The sequence below is a fragment of the Cyprinus carpio genome, chromosome B9 (genome assembly GCF_018340385.1).
Source record: "Cyprinus carpio isolate SPL01 chromosome B9, ASM1834038v1, whole genome shotgun sequence".
NCBI lineage: Eukaryota > Metazoa > Chordata > Actinopteri > Cypriniformes > Cyprinidae > Cyprinus > Cyprinus carpio.
In genome coordinates this window covers 5,066,943-5,084,554 of record NC_056605.1, presented here as the reverse complement: position 1 = coordinate 5,084,554, position 17,612 = coordinate 5,066,943, and the positions used below count along the sequence as shown (strand labels likewise).

Below are 17,612 nucleotides of genomic sequence, written 5' to 3'. Positions count from 1 at the left end.
CAAGTTCAATGCAAAGTGATTGAGTTAAGGTTAAGTACGCACCGGCTGACGCTGACGCCACGGTAGGATGGAGACGGGAAGCGAGGATGCACGCGAGCAGATTTGAAAGTAATGTCACATTCATGATTCATAGCTGGTCTTTGGAATAGCGCGAGATTAACGCATTGATGCGGTGACTCGCTCGGGGCTCATCGTCCTTGATGGTCCTGATGCTGCAGCGAGTGAAGGCGGTGGCCAGCCCCAGATCTCCGCGAGCACGCTCCAGATAATGATGCGCTCGCGCAGGTGCCGTGCATCTGCCCACTATATCAGCTGATCCACTATGTCTACACTTATTAGCATAAGATACACAGAATTCAAATACATGTAATTATGCATTATGCACTGATAAGATTATACGTGCATTGTACACAGTTCATATAAACATATATCTTCGAATAATGTAATCCAGAGTTCTATACTCTCTCTCTCTCTCTCTCTCTCTCTCTCTCTCTCTCCCCCCATACTACTTCAAGAACCCTATTCTGTAAAATTTCTGTTCGGCAGTATACAGTATGTAAAATTTATGGTCTAGGTATAATTTCATGCATAAGTATGTACTGTATAGCTACCAGGGTTACAGTCATGATGACCCTGAAATTCTTATGCTGAAGGTCTGAACTGAGGTTGTTATGCCACTGTCTTTGTAATATGTTTGTTCTAAATATCTGCCGGGCATAATATTCAGCCACAGGAAATTACAATCATGCTGAAAAGACACAGAAAATTTATGAGTTCAAGAGTTCAATTAGTTCCTCAATAACCCAACCCCCCATAAAAAAAGAAAGTCCAACAACTTTTAACTGTTGCAGCATTCCTGGCATAATACTGTTTTGTTACTGAAAGAATCAGTGTGTTTGAACAAATCGGTTGAGTGAGTAATTCAACGACTCATTCATAAAGACTGACATAAAACATGTCAAAGTTACACTTCAGAAGATTTTTTGTTGTAAAAATTAACATTTTTGAGTGACTACACACTGAACAAAACTGTTTTTGAATCCATGCTATTGCCTTACCCTGATTCACTATGGTAAATCTATAAGGTTGATGTACATTTTGAAATTTTGGGGGAAATTCCAGGTTTTCAGTATTGCATGTTTATGTCACGTTCATCTTTTACTTCATGCTCACAGCATGTTACATCAACACAGAAGAAGGTCTGGCTACTATTAAAAAATGCATCCCAGTTCATCCTAAACTGGGATGAAAGAAGTTGTGACAGCAGTTCAGGGGGTGTCATACACACATTATATGATGACAAAGTCCTCTGAGGCAAATCATGTTAAGGTTTCAAAACAGTCAAATGTGATGCATAGTTTGTGATTGTGATGTATTTTGATGCAACAATGGATCAGATAAAAAAATCTAAATTTTTTAGCACAAGAACACTGACATTGTTCCAGTTTGTTAACCATCTGTTGGTCAACTGCGATGGTGTCTTATTGAGTCATATATTTATGTCATTTTAATAGGGAATTTGCCCTTTAAAGTGCAGTCTAGAAGATCAAAACCATGTGTTATATTTAAGGTGGTTATCTATTTCTGTTGGCATGCTGACTCATTCACTAGAATAATAATGAACCATTTACTTCTGAATCCAAAGGCAGGAAACAAAGACATCATATCAGAATCAGATGTGCAAAATGGGGTTCAATCCTTATGAAACTTAATGAATGAATATACCAAACATTAAAATATGCACGACAACAAGAGCCAGTGTAAAAGAAATGAAAACAAAATTCAGTCTTTGTGATCAATCTTCAAGATCTTGGTGTTCAGATGTTGTCCACGGCCTTAAACTACGACCCCTTCGTTCCAAGTTCAGACGCCCACGCTGACCTCATTTCCACAGAACAGCCTGTTTACTTCACACTTGCTCACAAGCCACAGCCATCATCACACCTTGAAACATGATTATTAATTAATACATGATTTAAAACAAGTCACAGCAAAACTGCACTAGTTACCTGCCAGATATTCACTTTTTTTTTTTCTTTGAAGTGTGAAAGTTACTATAAGCGATTGTTATGTTGGGTTAGAACAGCAGGCGCTTTCTAACATAAACAGCTTTTTAGGGCTGATTTTAGGGGAAAATCTACAAAAGTTTGTTGCAATATGGGGGGAAATATGACAGAAATGGTATTAGACACTTATAGTAGCTGAAAGCATAACCTAAGGCAAAATATTTTACAAATTAACGGAAATGTTGAGAAATTTTTGGTGTCCATGAAGGCCTATGAGTTATTTAATCAACAACGTTTAGATTTAGCTCTACATCTGCAGTTCCTAAGCCAAGGCATAGGAAGTGACTCACATGCATCCCTTAAGCTTTGAATTAAATCACATAAACATCCTGTTCATGTAAGACCATACTGAACTGCAGCAGGGGGCAGTGGTTGCCCAACATATAGATCTGTGTACTGACAGATTGCAAAGATTAGAGCTGGTTACAAACCACAGACATATGTAGGTCATTTGTATACACTAAAAGAACTATAAACTGTGAAAGGCTAATATCTGCTAATGTAAGAGACTACAGTAGGTCTGTAAAATGCATTAACTGGTAGACTCTCAGAAAAAAAAAGTGCCATTTCTGTGATGCAAAGCTGTATTTTCAGCACCATTACTCCAGTCTTCAGTATCACATGATCCTTCAGAAATCATTCTGATATGCTGATTTGCAGCTCAAGAAACATTTCAGTAACACTTTATTTAAAGGTGTCCTTGTTACACAAATAACATATACTTACTATTATAATAACCAATAGTTACGCATAATTACATGAAAGTAACCCTAAATCCTAACCCTAACCATATAGTCAGTACAAGTAGTTAATTAATATTACTCAGTACTTAAATGTATAATTACGCTGTAACAAGGACACCTTAAAATAAAGTGTAACCTGCATATCTCACTATTAGGCTACTGTATCAGTGCTGAAATTAGATGTGCTGCTTAATATGTTTTGTAGCAACTGTGACTCAAAAGAAGTCTAGAGGATGTAAATACATTATAAATATATTTACCTGTCAAAAAATGCAGTTTTATTTGTGTCAAAAATGAACGCTCATCTGTTGTGCATTGCTGTGCTGAGACACACACACACACACACACAGAGAGAGAGAGAGAGAGAGAGAGAGAGAGAGAGAGAGAGAGAGAGAGAGAGACGTACAGCTCTCTGAACTGCATGCACTGAACTCCACTCCAACGACTGTAGTGTAAGACGACAATTCACACGGCTTTACAGCTTCCAACAAATGGGGGAAGCATTTGCATAAAGATTTGGGGGTTGCGACATAGCAAACAACATCCTCGACAACAAGCAAGGTATGGTAACGCTTTTATTACGTTATATTTTATTTTATTTAACTACTTTATTAACTGTATTCCTGTTAAGAACTGTTAGGTTAACTGTTTTCCAGTTGATTTACCAAAGACGCACTAAATGCATTAAACTCATTAAACAATGAAAGTCCTTCAGTCGATTTTTTTATATCACTTTAAATTTGGCAAAAACAACAACAACAAAAGTTCTTGACGTTTTAGATTTATTAGATGTTGATTTATTATTTTTTTTTTTTCTTGTCTAATGGTTTTGTAAAGATCTACCAGTAAATGTAAAGTTCTTTGAGAGACTTAAAAAGGTGTTTCAGTGGCATCACACCTGAAACCTTGTTTGGGTTCTGATTTTATTTGGCAGGGCAGGTTATGAAAACATGTATATCCTTATTGCTCACGTTTTGATTCATTCTGCAGCGGCGTGTCATAATTAGCCTACTATATAATATCATTTGTTTCTCATTGCACTGTTTGCATGCAATGACAGCTCAGTTGTGACATGAGCTAATTTGTGTTGACTCCGTCCTAATTGCAGTCACATTTCTTAATAGATCACATTTCCAGAGAGAGAATAATCATACATCTCTCATTAGGATCATAAAGTCCTCTGGAAGCACATATGGAAAGATCCTGCAGAGAAACATTCCTGTTGAGTGAGAGGCTTGTGAGTTAGTGACAGAGCAGAATCATAAAAACCTTCTGTGCGCATGCTGGCGAAACTCTGACCACAGACCCCAGGGCAGCAAACAAAACAAGGGAATGATTTTATAAAGGGACAAATGTGTGTGTGTGTGTGTGTTTGGAAGTGCCATACTCAGTACACATCCTTTATTTTCACTCCTTCTTCACCTCTCTTGCCCCCTCTCTCTCTTCCTCTCTCTCTCTCATTCTACTGCCAGAACAAAAACAGAGAAACGCCCATCAGGGATATCACAAATCTTTTTGTGAAATCGACACAGGAATTCTTGCAGAGGAGCTGAAGTCTGTGAGCAGGACGCTGTCAGGTAATTCTCGAACTCTGAAATGTCTTTCAAAAAGTGTATTTGGATTGAGGCGCCTTTATAGTGTAGCAAAATCTGGGATCAATTTCGATCTAGGCTTACTCAGAGAGAATAGCATGTTCAATATTTTCATGTTGTAGACATAAAGTAAAGAGACTCTGTTATATGTCTGTGTGTCTGTTAAAATACTTCTGTGCGGTTCACAGAGGAAAATGCTCGCTCAGGTGTGGCTCTTTAATAACTCAAGTGGCTTATTTGTTGTATTTTTAACCATTTGAATACCCAAAACCTCTGATTTACTTTTCTACCATACCAAAAATCAGTTCCAAATCAGTAGATTTGCTCTTACCTCTGGGAGATTGGGAGATGTCATCAGCGGTCTCGGGAATCCTACACCGATGTCCGTTCTCACTCAGTCAGGTCTGGACTGCTTAAAGCTCGATAGAAGGCTTCTTCAGGTGCCGATAATAGGTTACCAGAAATAAGTCACTCAGAGATGTGCTCCAAAATGAGTTTCTAGTTTCCCTGGTTCATAGTTACTGTTTCCAATTCAGAATTGATTGGGGAATTGCATATTTATTGGTTCATTTCTATTAACATATAGGAAATCTGTTATTTTTTGACTATGTGCCAAATTTGTTTTATATTTTCCTCCTTAAAGTCTTAAAATCCCTTAGATGGAATAACAATAGATACAAATGAGACAGTTGTTATCATATAGTAAATGTATTGAGCTTGCTGAAGGGAGTTATGGAATCTTTGGACAAGTGGAGCACAATGCCTATTTCCTTAGCGGGACGTATAAACATAATTAAAATGTCGATCTTACCTAAATTTCTATACCTTTTTCAATCTATTCCTCTTCCACTACCTGATACTCTCTTTCTACCCTCAAAAAAGCCTTTACCAGGTTCATATGTAATAACAATGACCTTGGCTACGTCTATCCCTCCTCTACCTACCATATGATCGAGGAGGGCTTCAAGTGCCAAACATAAAATTATATTATACTACTCCGAACAGTTGTGTTTTACTTCTCCACAGACCACCCATCCTGGGTTGATATTGAGAAAGAAGAATTGTCACTCCCCTTACAATCTAATATATACTCTGCAGAAGTTAACATACTTAAAAAATCCACTCTTAATCCCTTCCTTAGAAATACTCTATCAGTTTCGCATGAGGCCCAATCATTTTTGTAGAAGACAATATCCATCTCTCCCTTCTCACCAATATGGGGCAATAACTATTTTATCCCTGGAAGAAATGATATGGGGTTTAAAAACTGGCAGAAGAAAGGATTAAGTATGGTACAAAACTTATATGAAGGAGGTACACTCTTGACCTTTCAGCAGTTGGTTACAATATATAATCTTCCACAAAAACACTTTTTTAAATACCTTCAAATTAGAAGTTATATATATTCAAGAATTAAAACCTATTCGGAACCCCAACACTCTATTTTAGAACAACAAAAAGTTGGCTCACCTTCAGGTGGATATCACTGTGGAGGAATGAGAGTATTGCCTGTCTTTCAGCTCAAACCCAATCTATTAATACTAGGTGTAGATTACTACAATACAAATGGATGATGAGGACATACATTACCCCTGTCAAATTACATAGGATTAATTCTAACATTCCGGATAGTTGTACAAAATGTAAAGATGAAATTGGCACATTGTTTCATTGTATGTGGGAGTGTAGGGAGCTGCAGATGTTCTGGAAGGGGGTTCTTGGTGTGGTCTGTGAAATGACTGGAGAAAATATTCCCTTGGAATCAAAGCTTTGTTATTTACATATATATCCTGAAAGTATGTCAGTAAATGCAAGTAAAAAGAAGTTAATAGATTTCAGTTTAATACAAGCTAAACGTGTTATTGCTTCAGTATGGAAAAACATCCAAAGACCTGTCCGTTCACAGTGGCTTAAAGAAATGTCTGATAACCTTGCTCTTGAAAAATTAACATATGCAGTAAGAGGTAAAGCAGAGGTTTTTAAAAAGGTGTGGTCCCCTTTTAGGCAATTTGTAAATAGATAGATAAAGTGGAATGTTATATAATGATGACTGTAATTTGAAACTTTTATATATATATATATATATAGATATATATATATATATATATATATATATAGATATATATATGTATATATATATATATATATATTGTTTTTTTACATTGGTGAATGTAATTTTATTATCTTTATATATGTTTTTTTCTGTCTGATAAATGTAGGGGTGGGAAAGTATACTCTGCAATGTTATATAATTGATATTCTGTAGTGTTCATGGGGGTTTTGTAATAAAATTAATAAAAAAACAATGTTGAAAAAAAAGTGTATTGAGCTAAAAAAAATATTTTAAAGGGGTGGTTGATTGCGATTTCACTTTTTTAACGTTAGTTAGTGTGTAATGTTGACACAAACATAAACAATGTGTGCAAAGTTACGAAGATGAAAGTTCAATGCAAACGGAGATATTGCCTTTTAAAATTCTGGCAGTTTAATGCCTACAAAAACGGCTGGTAGGGACTACAACAAGTTATTTTCAAACGTGAGCATTAAACTTCAAGTGCATTGACTTTGACGTTTCTAAAATTTTACAATAAGTACAACAACCGACGTTATAAAATGTTGCAGGATTCACGTACAACTGTTTCGCAAACGAAAGCACTTTTAGCGTCACTCACTAGACACTTCACTTTAAACTTGTGGGAAAACGTGCAAGAAGCAACATTATATAAAGAGTTTATTTGCAAAAGCAGATAACTCAGTTTTCATTAATTTTCATAAATCATGTTTTTTACTGTGTAATCATGTTTTTATTGTGTTTTATTGTGTTAGTTAACTGTATTTTTTAGTCATTATTTAATCAAAACAACCCAACTGCAGTTTGATTGATATTATTTGGAATGCAGGATAAAGAAAACATCCCCCGAAGTATCATTTTTTGCAAATGAACTCTTCATATCGCTTTGCAGAAATATCGCCATAGTTCTCGAATGAGCCTAGGTAATATATTTGCTTGATCATCCCAAGCAGCCCAACACAGTAGCATTGGCTCAACCAATGGTGTGACAGTGGGGCGGGGTTAACTGTTTAACTGACCAGTGTCAAGTCAGGGAGTCAACTTCAACTTTAAGCAAAAATCTCCATTTGCTCTCCATTTAATCTCATTAATCTCACAATAGATATTAAAGAAATCTTATTTGTGATTTTGTTTATAGAATGATGACCCAGGAAGGCAGGGACTATGTAAACAACACTTATGAATACATGGACTATGGATACGTGGAGGAGACCAAGCCTGGAGGCTACGCTCAGAGAGAAGCTCTTCACATCATATCAGTGATCATCTACAGCCTGGCGTTTACTCTGGGAGTAATCGGGAACGGCCTGGTCATCTGGGTGACTGCCTTCAAAAGCAAACGGACCGTGAACAGTGTTTGGCTGCAGAATCTGGCCATCGCTGACTTTGTGTTTGTGGTCTTCCTGCCGTTCTCCATCGACTACGTGCTGCGAGACTTTCACTGGCTCTTCGGGAAGACCATATGCAAGCTGAACTCGTTCGTGTGCACCATGAACATGTACGCCAGCGTGCTGTTTCTGACCGTCCTGAGCTTGGATCGCTACATCTCACTGGTCCACCTGAGCTGGTCGGAAAGGTATCGAAACATCCGGAGGGCATGGTGGGTGTGTGCGCTGATTTGGATCACGTCCTGCTGTCTAAGCTGTCCGGCCCTGATATTCCGTGACGTGATCCAGCACAAAGGGAAGGTTGTGTGTTTTAATAACTTCCACGATGAGAGCAGGCACATGATAGCGGTGAGGCACATTGCGATGGTGTCGATGCGCACCGCCGTGGGCTTTCTGCTTCCGTTTGCAACCATCACCATCAGCGGCGTCCTGCTGGCTATTAAGATGCGCCAATCCGACTCGGTACGCTTCACCAGCTTCTCCAGAACCGTCTCTGCCGTGATTCTTGCTTTCTTCTTGTGTTGGGTGCCGTTTCACACGTTCAGCCTGATGGAGCTGAGCATGCATCACACCACCTACCTGCACTCCGTGCTCATCGTGGGCTTCCCACTCGCCACCAGCCTGGCCTTCTTCAACAGCTGCGTCAACCCCATTCTGTACGTACTGCTTACCAAGAAGGTGCGTAAACTGGTGAGGAGGTCGTTTTTGAACTTCACCAAGCGCTCGCTGAGGGAGCTGAGTCAGTCTGTGTCTGCGACGGAGTTAGACTCGCCACTGCCCAGCTGCTCTCCTGAAGAACCCACGGCCAACTCCTCCGTCTGAGCAGCTCAGAGATCACCCCTGAACCTTTGAAATGAAACTTCTAGAGCTCCAACTGGATTTTGACAAAGTGGTTGGGAAATACTGGCTTTCATTTCTTATATAGCACATTACATTAAATGTGTATTTAAAGGGATAGTTCAACCAGAAATGAAAAATTTATGTTTATCTGCTAACCCCCAGGGCATCCAAGATGTAGGTGACTTTGTTTCTTCAGTAGAACACAAACCAAGATTTTTAGCTCAAACCGTTGCAGTCTGTCTGTCATATAGTAGAAGTGAATGGAAAACAAAGTTACCTACATCTCGGATGCCCTGGGGGTAAGCAGATAAACATCAAATTTTCATTTTTGGGTGAACTATCCCTTTAATGCATCATCTATTTTATGTCGTACAGTTAAAAAAAAAACATATATAGTTTTACCTGTAACCATAAGAAAATAATCAATATACTTTTCTCTGCAAATTATTTCTGCACATCTCTGAGAGTTGGATGAGGGATATTTCAGCTCTGTTTGAAAGGACTTTGTTTAAATTTCAATGCATTATCATGTCGTTTGTATGCACTTCACTGAATCAATAAACTCGCTAATGCTAATGTTTTAGAATTATACTGCTTTATCTCTAAATTATTAAATAAAAGCAAAAATAAAACAAATAGCAAAAATCTGAGTTACAGTGAGGAACTTACATTGTAAGTGAATTGGATCAACCCTGAAACATTAAATTACTCAGTGTTTCAATAGTATACTCTAAATATGTAAGCAATATGCATATTAATATGTATTTAGTGAGAAATATCAATTACCAACTTTTCTCTATGTAAAGTTAAATCTAATTTTACAACTTTGTTGCCATGACAATGAAACTTAAAACTCCAAAACAGCTACAAAAATGAATTGAAGTTTTATCAGCTTTTAAAATTTTTAAGCATCATTCACTTCCATTATGCCTCATTATAGCCTTGGTTTTTTATGGAAATGAGGGATGAGTCAAAAGTATTATTTTTTGGGGGGGAGGGGTGGGGGTGGGGGGGTTCAGCATTATCACACAAATGTAACGTGCATTAAAATCTGTGTATTTCCTATAAGTAAAAAGTGTTTTTTTTTTTTTTTTTTTTTTTTTTTAAACTCTACAGATAACTTTCAGTGTACTATAAGACAGGTCACATTTTAACCACATATTTTGTATGATGATTCATCAATTTAGTTCTCTTTATTTACTAGAAATATACTGTATAAAAGTCAAAAAGTAGCTGACAAAAATACAAAAAAAGAAGAAGAAAAAAAAGCACAGAGCTGATAAAAATGTAGCCTAATGTTTTAATTAATGGCTACAGCTAGAGGAACACAAAAACATTTCCATCGAAATCAGAGCTACACCGTTTACAGATGTAGAGTTTTGTCTTGTTTACACTAAAAACTAAACTATGAGCATATCTGAAAAAGTTAGACGCACATGTTTAAACAATGACCAGTTTTCCACACTCAGTTCTTGCATGTTTGAACCCTCATACCTAAGTTACACCACAGTGTCAGATATCATTTTTATCAAGATCGTTTGGGACTGAGAATTTTCACTTCTGCTTATTTTTTTTTTCTGTGGAATTAAGTCTTTTTGAGCCAAAATGCCTGTTTTAATAGCATTGAAAAACAGAATTGTCGAAATATTGTCAAAATCTGTTTGTTTTTTAGTCCTGTCCCAAACAGAGTTTGTATTGATGCTAGGATAGGAGAAAGTATTTTACTTTACAAAAAAAAAAACCCACATTTTTAAAATTTAAATGTCCAAGCTATAACAAAAACCTTTTATTTAAGCTCTGTTTATCTCCAACATACCGAAGTTTAGTGAAAATCCACGCAGCAGGTTATTGGGTTCCCCTTTGCTTGTTGCTTTGGAGTTACACAATCATTCAATGTTAGCCAAATTTAAAAAGAAGGAAATAAAAGAGCCAAACTGCCAAGACACAAGCCAAGGAATGAAGCTAGAAATAGGGCAGTGGCAACAGTGGGTTTAACAATAAGACAACAAAAACAACAAAAAAAAAACATTACATGAATGACTGAATGACAAAATACTACACTACATACAAAACCTGCATTCACAAAGAGCCACTCGACACGTCCCATCCATAACATTAGACAAACAAAACTCAACAAGCGGCCGGGTTTTGCACTGTACAGAGGAGGCACTAAAGCACACATTCGTATTCATGCCACGTGACAAGATTTACATCTGTTTAGAGTTTGCATCTCCTCACCCTTAAACAGAGAAAAAGAGTGTGTGTGCAGTGCAATGAAAGGAATCAATTTAAAATTGATTGCACACCATTAGCCTCACCAAGTGTTTTCAGAATGGTTTCTGAAACACTCCCCTCGTCTACCATTGGTTGTTCAAACAGATAGTCCTGCCCCCAAACTCACGTCATAAGTGTTGCTGTTGTGCTGGTCGGTTAAAGGTTAGAATAACTAATAAATAAATAACAAAGCAGCAGACTGTGACAGTGGAGCAAGATGAGCCAGTGTGCTGCTCTTATCATTAAGTACTGTTTTTAAAAACTGTACAAAATCTATTCCACAAAATGTTGGACATGCTCTAAGACAAAAAGTGATGCAGATTGTTAGCTTCTGACTTTGCCAGTGAATTTTGCAACCAAATGCAGGAAATTCCATTACATTGGCTTGATTGAAATCTGGCAAAGAAATGGAGGCCAGATTTCCAAGTTTTTCGAGATGAGCAAAGCAGTATTTTTCCTACAAATTGATGTGCCAACGGAGAAGTCTTGAACAACAACTGGAATGTTGAATAATTTTTTTTTTTTGCCTTAATTGGAGTTTTCAGTCTTATAACAGATCCTTGGTGCTTTACAAAATAGGGCTTAAAAAGTTTTTCATCTTCAAGAATTGCTCAGCCTTTTGAAAAGGATGATCATCAACTTATAGGTCAAACTAAATATTGTATTGTTTGTTCTATTGTCTGCAATTTTTTAAGGAGTTTTCAATTTTTACAAACCTGTAACCAATCTTCACAAGTAACAGGGTTGTAAATTTAGCCTAAAGGAAGTTAATGGGGTAAAGCTAGTTTGGTCATTTTTGTTTGTTCATAAATTTATATTCACCATAAATTGAAGCAGCGAGTAAAGAAACGAATTGGTTTGATCATTTTTACACTTATTTGGCTAACAGGCTTGAATGATTAAGCTTGAAGTATGACAATGCAGAAATGTACAAGTGGTCCAAATAATGTTATCTCTGGTAAGGAATGTTACAGTTTTTGTGCTGGAGAAAGTCATGAAAATAAAGGTGCTTCACGATGCCACAGAAGAACCTTTTTGTCTAAATGGTTCCATTAACATCTGAAGAACCTTTACATTTCACAAAATGTTCTTTGTGGCGAATCTTCAGATTATAAAAAAGTAAGAAAGAGATGCTTCTGTAAAGAACCTTTGACTGAATGGTTCTTTGTGGAACCAAAAATGGTTCTTCTGTGGCTGAAGCACTTTTATTTTTAAGAGTGAGGGTTGCATGCAAAATGCAGTTTTTTTATCAAAATGATGATGTTGTGTGATTTTCATCACTGGATCCAGTCAAAACATCTATTTGTGGAATGTGTAGTTTATGTGAACTATCTTTGTTTCCTTCTGAGAGTTCTTGTTTCTGAAAGCAGATTGCCATCTTTTATTTGACTTCTGTGTTCTTTATTTTGTGTTGGCTTCTGTCCACACATATCATTACCTCCAGTACTTTCACAGATCTGTAAGCTGTTTCAGCACTTACACACATTACAATGAATCATTTGTGGTTGAATCATGGAGACTGTTAAGAAAATAAAATAACCAGAACCGCAGAAAGATCTGGTAATGGATAATGCATCTAATTTATTTGTAATTTCACCTCCGTTTTTGAATGTAAATTGCTTCATTTACCCCAGATGGACCACATTTTTGTTGTATTTCATGGCTCAGCATTATAGATGGTTAGAATTTCAGTGCTTATAAAAGCTGAAAACGGCTTCATCTTAACTCACTGTCCATTACTGCTATGAAGTACATAAACTACTTTATGCATAGCACAAACATTTAAACCAAACGATCGAAGTAAGAGTGAGTAAAACAAATGACAGTGGAGTGTTATATTTATAGTAAAATAAATTTATTCTCAGAAGTATTTTTAGTACTACAAGTCATGAGACACACATGCACCACAAATGCCACAGTTTCCTGAGAATGATTCATTTGGTGTTGTGCTTGAGCTTTCTACTAGCAAACTGCCTAAATATTTGCACTCAGATTGTTGATATAAAAAGCTAAAGAGGTTAAAAAATAAATGTAGTAACTTTCACTTTATTTTAAGTAAAATGTATTGTGATTTCAACATCATGTTGCATTTGTTGGAGCGTGCTGTTGGTGGTGACCCCTGCGACCCCCAATGATGGTAATGATTTCAACATGAGGGCATTTCAATGCACTGCAGGTCTAATCCGTGTTGGTGTCTCTACTGTGGGATTATCTGCATCTGAGTAAAGAGCACTATGATAAAGCATTATTGTTTTACAACAAAAAACAACAACATTGCATCAGTAAACTAGCATGGGTTGTGAAGTGCTTTAATAAAAAATGAAAAATACTTTAAAAAAATGAGTACTTTTTATAAAAATAATATATAATTTTAAAGCATATACTTAATTGCAAACTGAATGTAATGCTTTTGGACACTTGTTAATTGACACGTGTTAATTGCAATTAATTAAAAAATGTATTTATAGTTATTGCAGACAGTTGAATTTAAGATGAATGTTTTGATTGTTTTAAGTAGGCCTTCAGTTTATATGTTACTTCGGTAACACTTTATTTTAAAGTGTCTTTGTTACACATATAACAAATACTTATTGCAATAATAATAAATGATGCATAATTACATGCAAGTTTCCTAAGCCTAAACCTAACCCTAACCCTAACCATATAGTATGTATTAATATTGCTCGGTACTTAAATGTATAATTACAGTGTTACAAGGACACCTAAAAATAGTGTAACCAAAGATTATTAAAATATAAGTACTTTCGAAGTAAAACTTTTACTTTTGAAGTAAAATGTATTATTACAAAATGCATTTTTAGTCCTTAAGTGTAAGTTTAAGTTTACTTAAGAAACAGTCATGAAAGTGAACTTTCTTTAAAAACACTTAAGTGAATATAAATTAATGTTATATTATCTTCAAGTACGTTTTTCTTACAGCTATGTGACCCTGGAGCACAAAACCAGTCTTAAGTTGCTGGGGTATATTTGTAGCAATAGCCAAAAATACATAGGAGAGTAATTCATGTTTACATTCCTCACAGATGAACAGATTACTCTTTAAAATACAGTATTGTCACATATCAATGTGGCGTGTAAAATGAATGGTCCTTTCAGCAAGTCTCTTCACATCCCTAAAGCCCCACCAATTCAGAGACAGAAATGTTGTAAACATGTCTTTAATGAGTGCTTCTACTGTTGAAAACTGGGGAATTTAACCTGAATGTTGATATACTTTGCACAGTGTGAAAACGTATGTGAATTCCCGGCTGTTTTGTAGTAGATGAATGATACACTTTCAATAAGGAGTTTTCACAGCAATGAGAAAGAAGTACAATTGTGGGTTCCCCAAAGTTAACTTTTCTTAAAATAGATTTGTTTATTTCACACTAGAAAATATCATCGTTTTTTCTTAGTTCGATGTTTTTGCTGTAATATACATATATCTATATCAACATTGTGCTAAACAGATAGTCATGCAGTTTTTTGTATGAACTGTGAGTCATTCTTCACAGTGAATCATTTTGTTGTTGTTTGCTGCTCTGCACTTTGAATACACCAGACCAGATAAACCCTTGAAACATCATTCTTGTATTTAAAAGCATTAACCTGTCTTTGATGTTTGCTTTTATAATGTTTGCACTGCCTTTTGTGACATGTAAAAACAGCTGTGCTCTTTTTTAGTATCTACTAAATTATCCGTCAACCTTTTATCTCTGAAACCTCAAAGACTGCAGGACCTCTGGTAATTCTGTTGGATCACAGTTATTTCAGGAGATTGTGTTGGACATGAGTTTTAGTTCATTGCAGAGAGAGGTGCAGCTGGAAGGGACCATGGAAGGGAATGTGACCTGCAGGTCAGCATCATAATGTTATCTTCTCAAATCACCGCCAGCTGGAGCAGACAAAACAGAGCTGCCATATGGTTCCTGTTAAGTTGCTTTACACAAAGAAGAAATTATTTTGCATGCTGAATAACATTTTTAACAATGCAGTTTAGTGACAATGTGGTTAACTGTACATCATCCTGTTTATTAAATTGCTACTTACCAATTAAATTAATAGGTAGACTTGAAATATAGGTTTTGTGTTTGACAGATGGATCAAAAAAATCAAAAACACTTGGAAAGATATTAAAGTGAGTTTTTGATTTTTTGATGAATTTTCCATTTTAAATCTTTTGCTACGAAAAGTAGTACATAGTAGAAAATAAACTTCCTTGCAATATATAAGTATATATATAAGTGATTTTTCTTACTATTATTTAGAGGGTTATTAATATCAAAAAGCTGCTTGTCTTCTATTTTGTCTTTCATCCAGCTCTTTGAGTCTCTACAGATATTTTTTATAATGAAGTATGAAGTATATAAACCACCTGGATATTTTCACCAGCACAACAAGGACATGTCTTCTGTCTGAAAACATTCCTGATCTTCCTGATCTTTCTCTGACTAAGCTCATTTTACCGTCCCTGTGGTTTAGGACCCGTTTGTGATGTTTGGCAGCGATCTGAGTTGTTTCGCAGGACAAAAACAACAGTCCACTCATCGAAACCATAATGATATGCTGTATTCAAGCACTCGATGTGTCCGGTGTGAGAAGGATGGAGCTATTTCAATCTTATCTTCAACTTTATGAAAATATGATGGCTTACCAATCTAAAGAAAGCAGATTTTTCTGTTTTGTGTCTAGTTTTGTTGGTGTTGAGGGACAGAGCACCACAGGGAGAGGAAATGCCATGGAGATCGCTATATATTTGTGGAGAAAACACTGGTGTCAGAGCTGTCTGGGAATGTTATTGACATCTGCCCAGTAGGAACTCTGACCTCCAAACCTAATAATTTCACCTCCTCACCCTGAAAAACCAGGTGCAGAAATACTTTACACGCACTGGTCTCTTATAAAGTCTTCTTTAGTGCTTTTGCCTGGTGAGGTGAGTGTTCAGAGTCCATCAGTGACAAATCCATTCACTGTAAAAAATAAAGGATCTAATTGACATTTATTACTTTATATGCACAATATAAATAAATATGCACGTTTATTACTTTTCTACTGCACAAAAGGTTCTTCATAGTGGAAAAAAGGTTTCAGAAAAAGGTTTGAAAGGACTTCAAATTATTGAAATGTTTTTCAAACTAAGAAAAAAAAAAGGCTCTTTCATTGAAATGGTTCTTCTGTTGCATCGCTTCCTTTTGGAACAGTTTTTTTTTATGGAATTTGCATTTGGGGGATATAAAGACAGAACTGCGAGATATAAACTGGCAATTCTGACTTTTTTTCTTCTAAGAATCGCAAGTTTATATCATGCAATTGTGAGAAAAAGTCAGAATTGCGAGTTTATATCTCACGATTCGCAGAGAAAAAAGTCAGAATTGTGAGATAAAAAGTGGCAATTACCTTTTTATTTTTTTATTCAGTGGCGGAAACATTGCACAAAGCATGTGTGGAAATGTTTAAACCAAGTGTGTTACAGACAATTGTGCTGAAGAAGGTCAGCAGCCCTGGATCTGAGCTATAAATCAGGGAAAGAGGCCATGAGAAGTAATCCACCCAAAGTGCTCCTCCTGCTGGGGGCAGACTGCCCAGGGACGGCTTCATCCTCTGCCGCTGAAAGACACCTCACAAAAATGTTTTGATTCTAAAGGCTTATTAGGAAAAGCTCCTCATAATGAGAGGTGTGGTAGACTTTCCCAGCAGCATGTATTTATCGTGTGACATGCACATCATCAGGAGACTTTTAAGAAGGAAGTGTGTGACCTGGGACCGTAAGTGACTACCCAGCACACTCTAGCAACCAGGATTTAGCATTTCCCTAACAAAAGCACCTTGCTATTACCATTCAAAACCCCTCAGCAACCACAGAGCAATGTGTGAGTTTCATGGCAATACATTTTGCACAGACAAGCATCACTCAGAATCTAGCTAGTATTCTAGCTGCTCAGAGGCACGTGTCTCTCGTCCTCTTAAATGATTTTTTTCTTTAAATTGTGCCTCCATATGGTGAAAGGGGCTTTCTATCATTATTCTAAAAATGATTTATGTTATGGAAAACATTAACAGAACTAGATGCAGCAAAGAGTATACAGTAGAAGACCAAGAATCAAAACTCTGATGCTTTTTTGGTAACAGCCACTAGTTGTCGCTTTGGTAGCTCGGCCACCTTTTTGGGGTGAAAATTCAGAATCAGAGAGCTTTATTACTAAGTATGTTTACACACACACAGGAGCTTCCAGTGCAGAAGAAAGTATAAGCCAGGTTAGGATTTTTCTAACTCTGATTGTGCTGCATGAAGGCTCACTGCAGCATCTGAAGTATCCAGCTTGTATTATATTTTATTTATTAATATTTTAAATCTACTTTTTACTTTCAGTTTTCATTCTACTTTAAATGTATGTTTTAGTCATTTCGCTATGTGATTTTGTCATTAATAATAATGATTCCGTTTAGCTTTATTTCAGTTTATTTCATTTTTTATGTTATTTCAGCTTTATCTTAATAGCAGAAAATGATTTTAATAGTAGCGTGCCTAGTTATTGATAACAACACTGCTACACTGAAAGTTACTATTTAAGACACCAGTAACATACTATGTTTAACAACGATGAAAAATGTGACCCTGGAGCACAAAACCAGTCATA

At 36.3% G+C, this 17,612-nt stretch overlaps 2 protein-coding genes across 2 annotated transcripts in view; one reads left to right on the top strand and one right to left on the bottom strand.

Moving 5' to 3' along the window:
• LOC109066852 (disintegrin and metalloproteinase domain-containing protein 23) overlaps nt 1–473 on the bottom strand; it is a 32,704-nt gene extending 32,231 nt beyond the window's left edge. Inside the window, exon 1 of the mRNA XM_042730703.1 lies at nt 43–473. Coding sequence (XP_042586637.1) covers nt 43–124 — 82 coding nt within the window. The 5' untranslated portion in view covers nt 125–473. The remainder of the gene's footprint in view (nt 1–42) is intronic.
• Nucleotides 474–3,217: 2,744 nt separating this feature from the next.
• LOC109063217 (G-protein coupled receptor 1-like) lies at nt 3,218–10,715 on the top strand. Its single transcript, XM_042730702.1, has 3 exons — nt 3,218–3,370; nt 4,282–4,386; nt 7,611–10,715. Exon 3 carries the CDS (start codon nt 7,612–7,614, stop codon nt 8,680–8,682), a length of 1,071 nt encoding a protein of 356 aa, XP_042586636.1. The 5' UTR covers nt 3,218–3,370; nt 4,282–4,386; nt 7,611; the 3' UTR covers nt 8,683–10,715.
• The last annotated feature ends 6,897 nt before the right edge of the window (nt 10,716–17,612 follow it).

What these genes read in the sequence shown, in the direction of transcription:
- LOC109063217 (XM_042730702.1), top strand. Translation starts at nt 7,612, where the DNA reads ATGATGACCCAGGAAGGCAGGGACTATGTAAACAACACTTATGAATAC.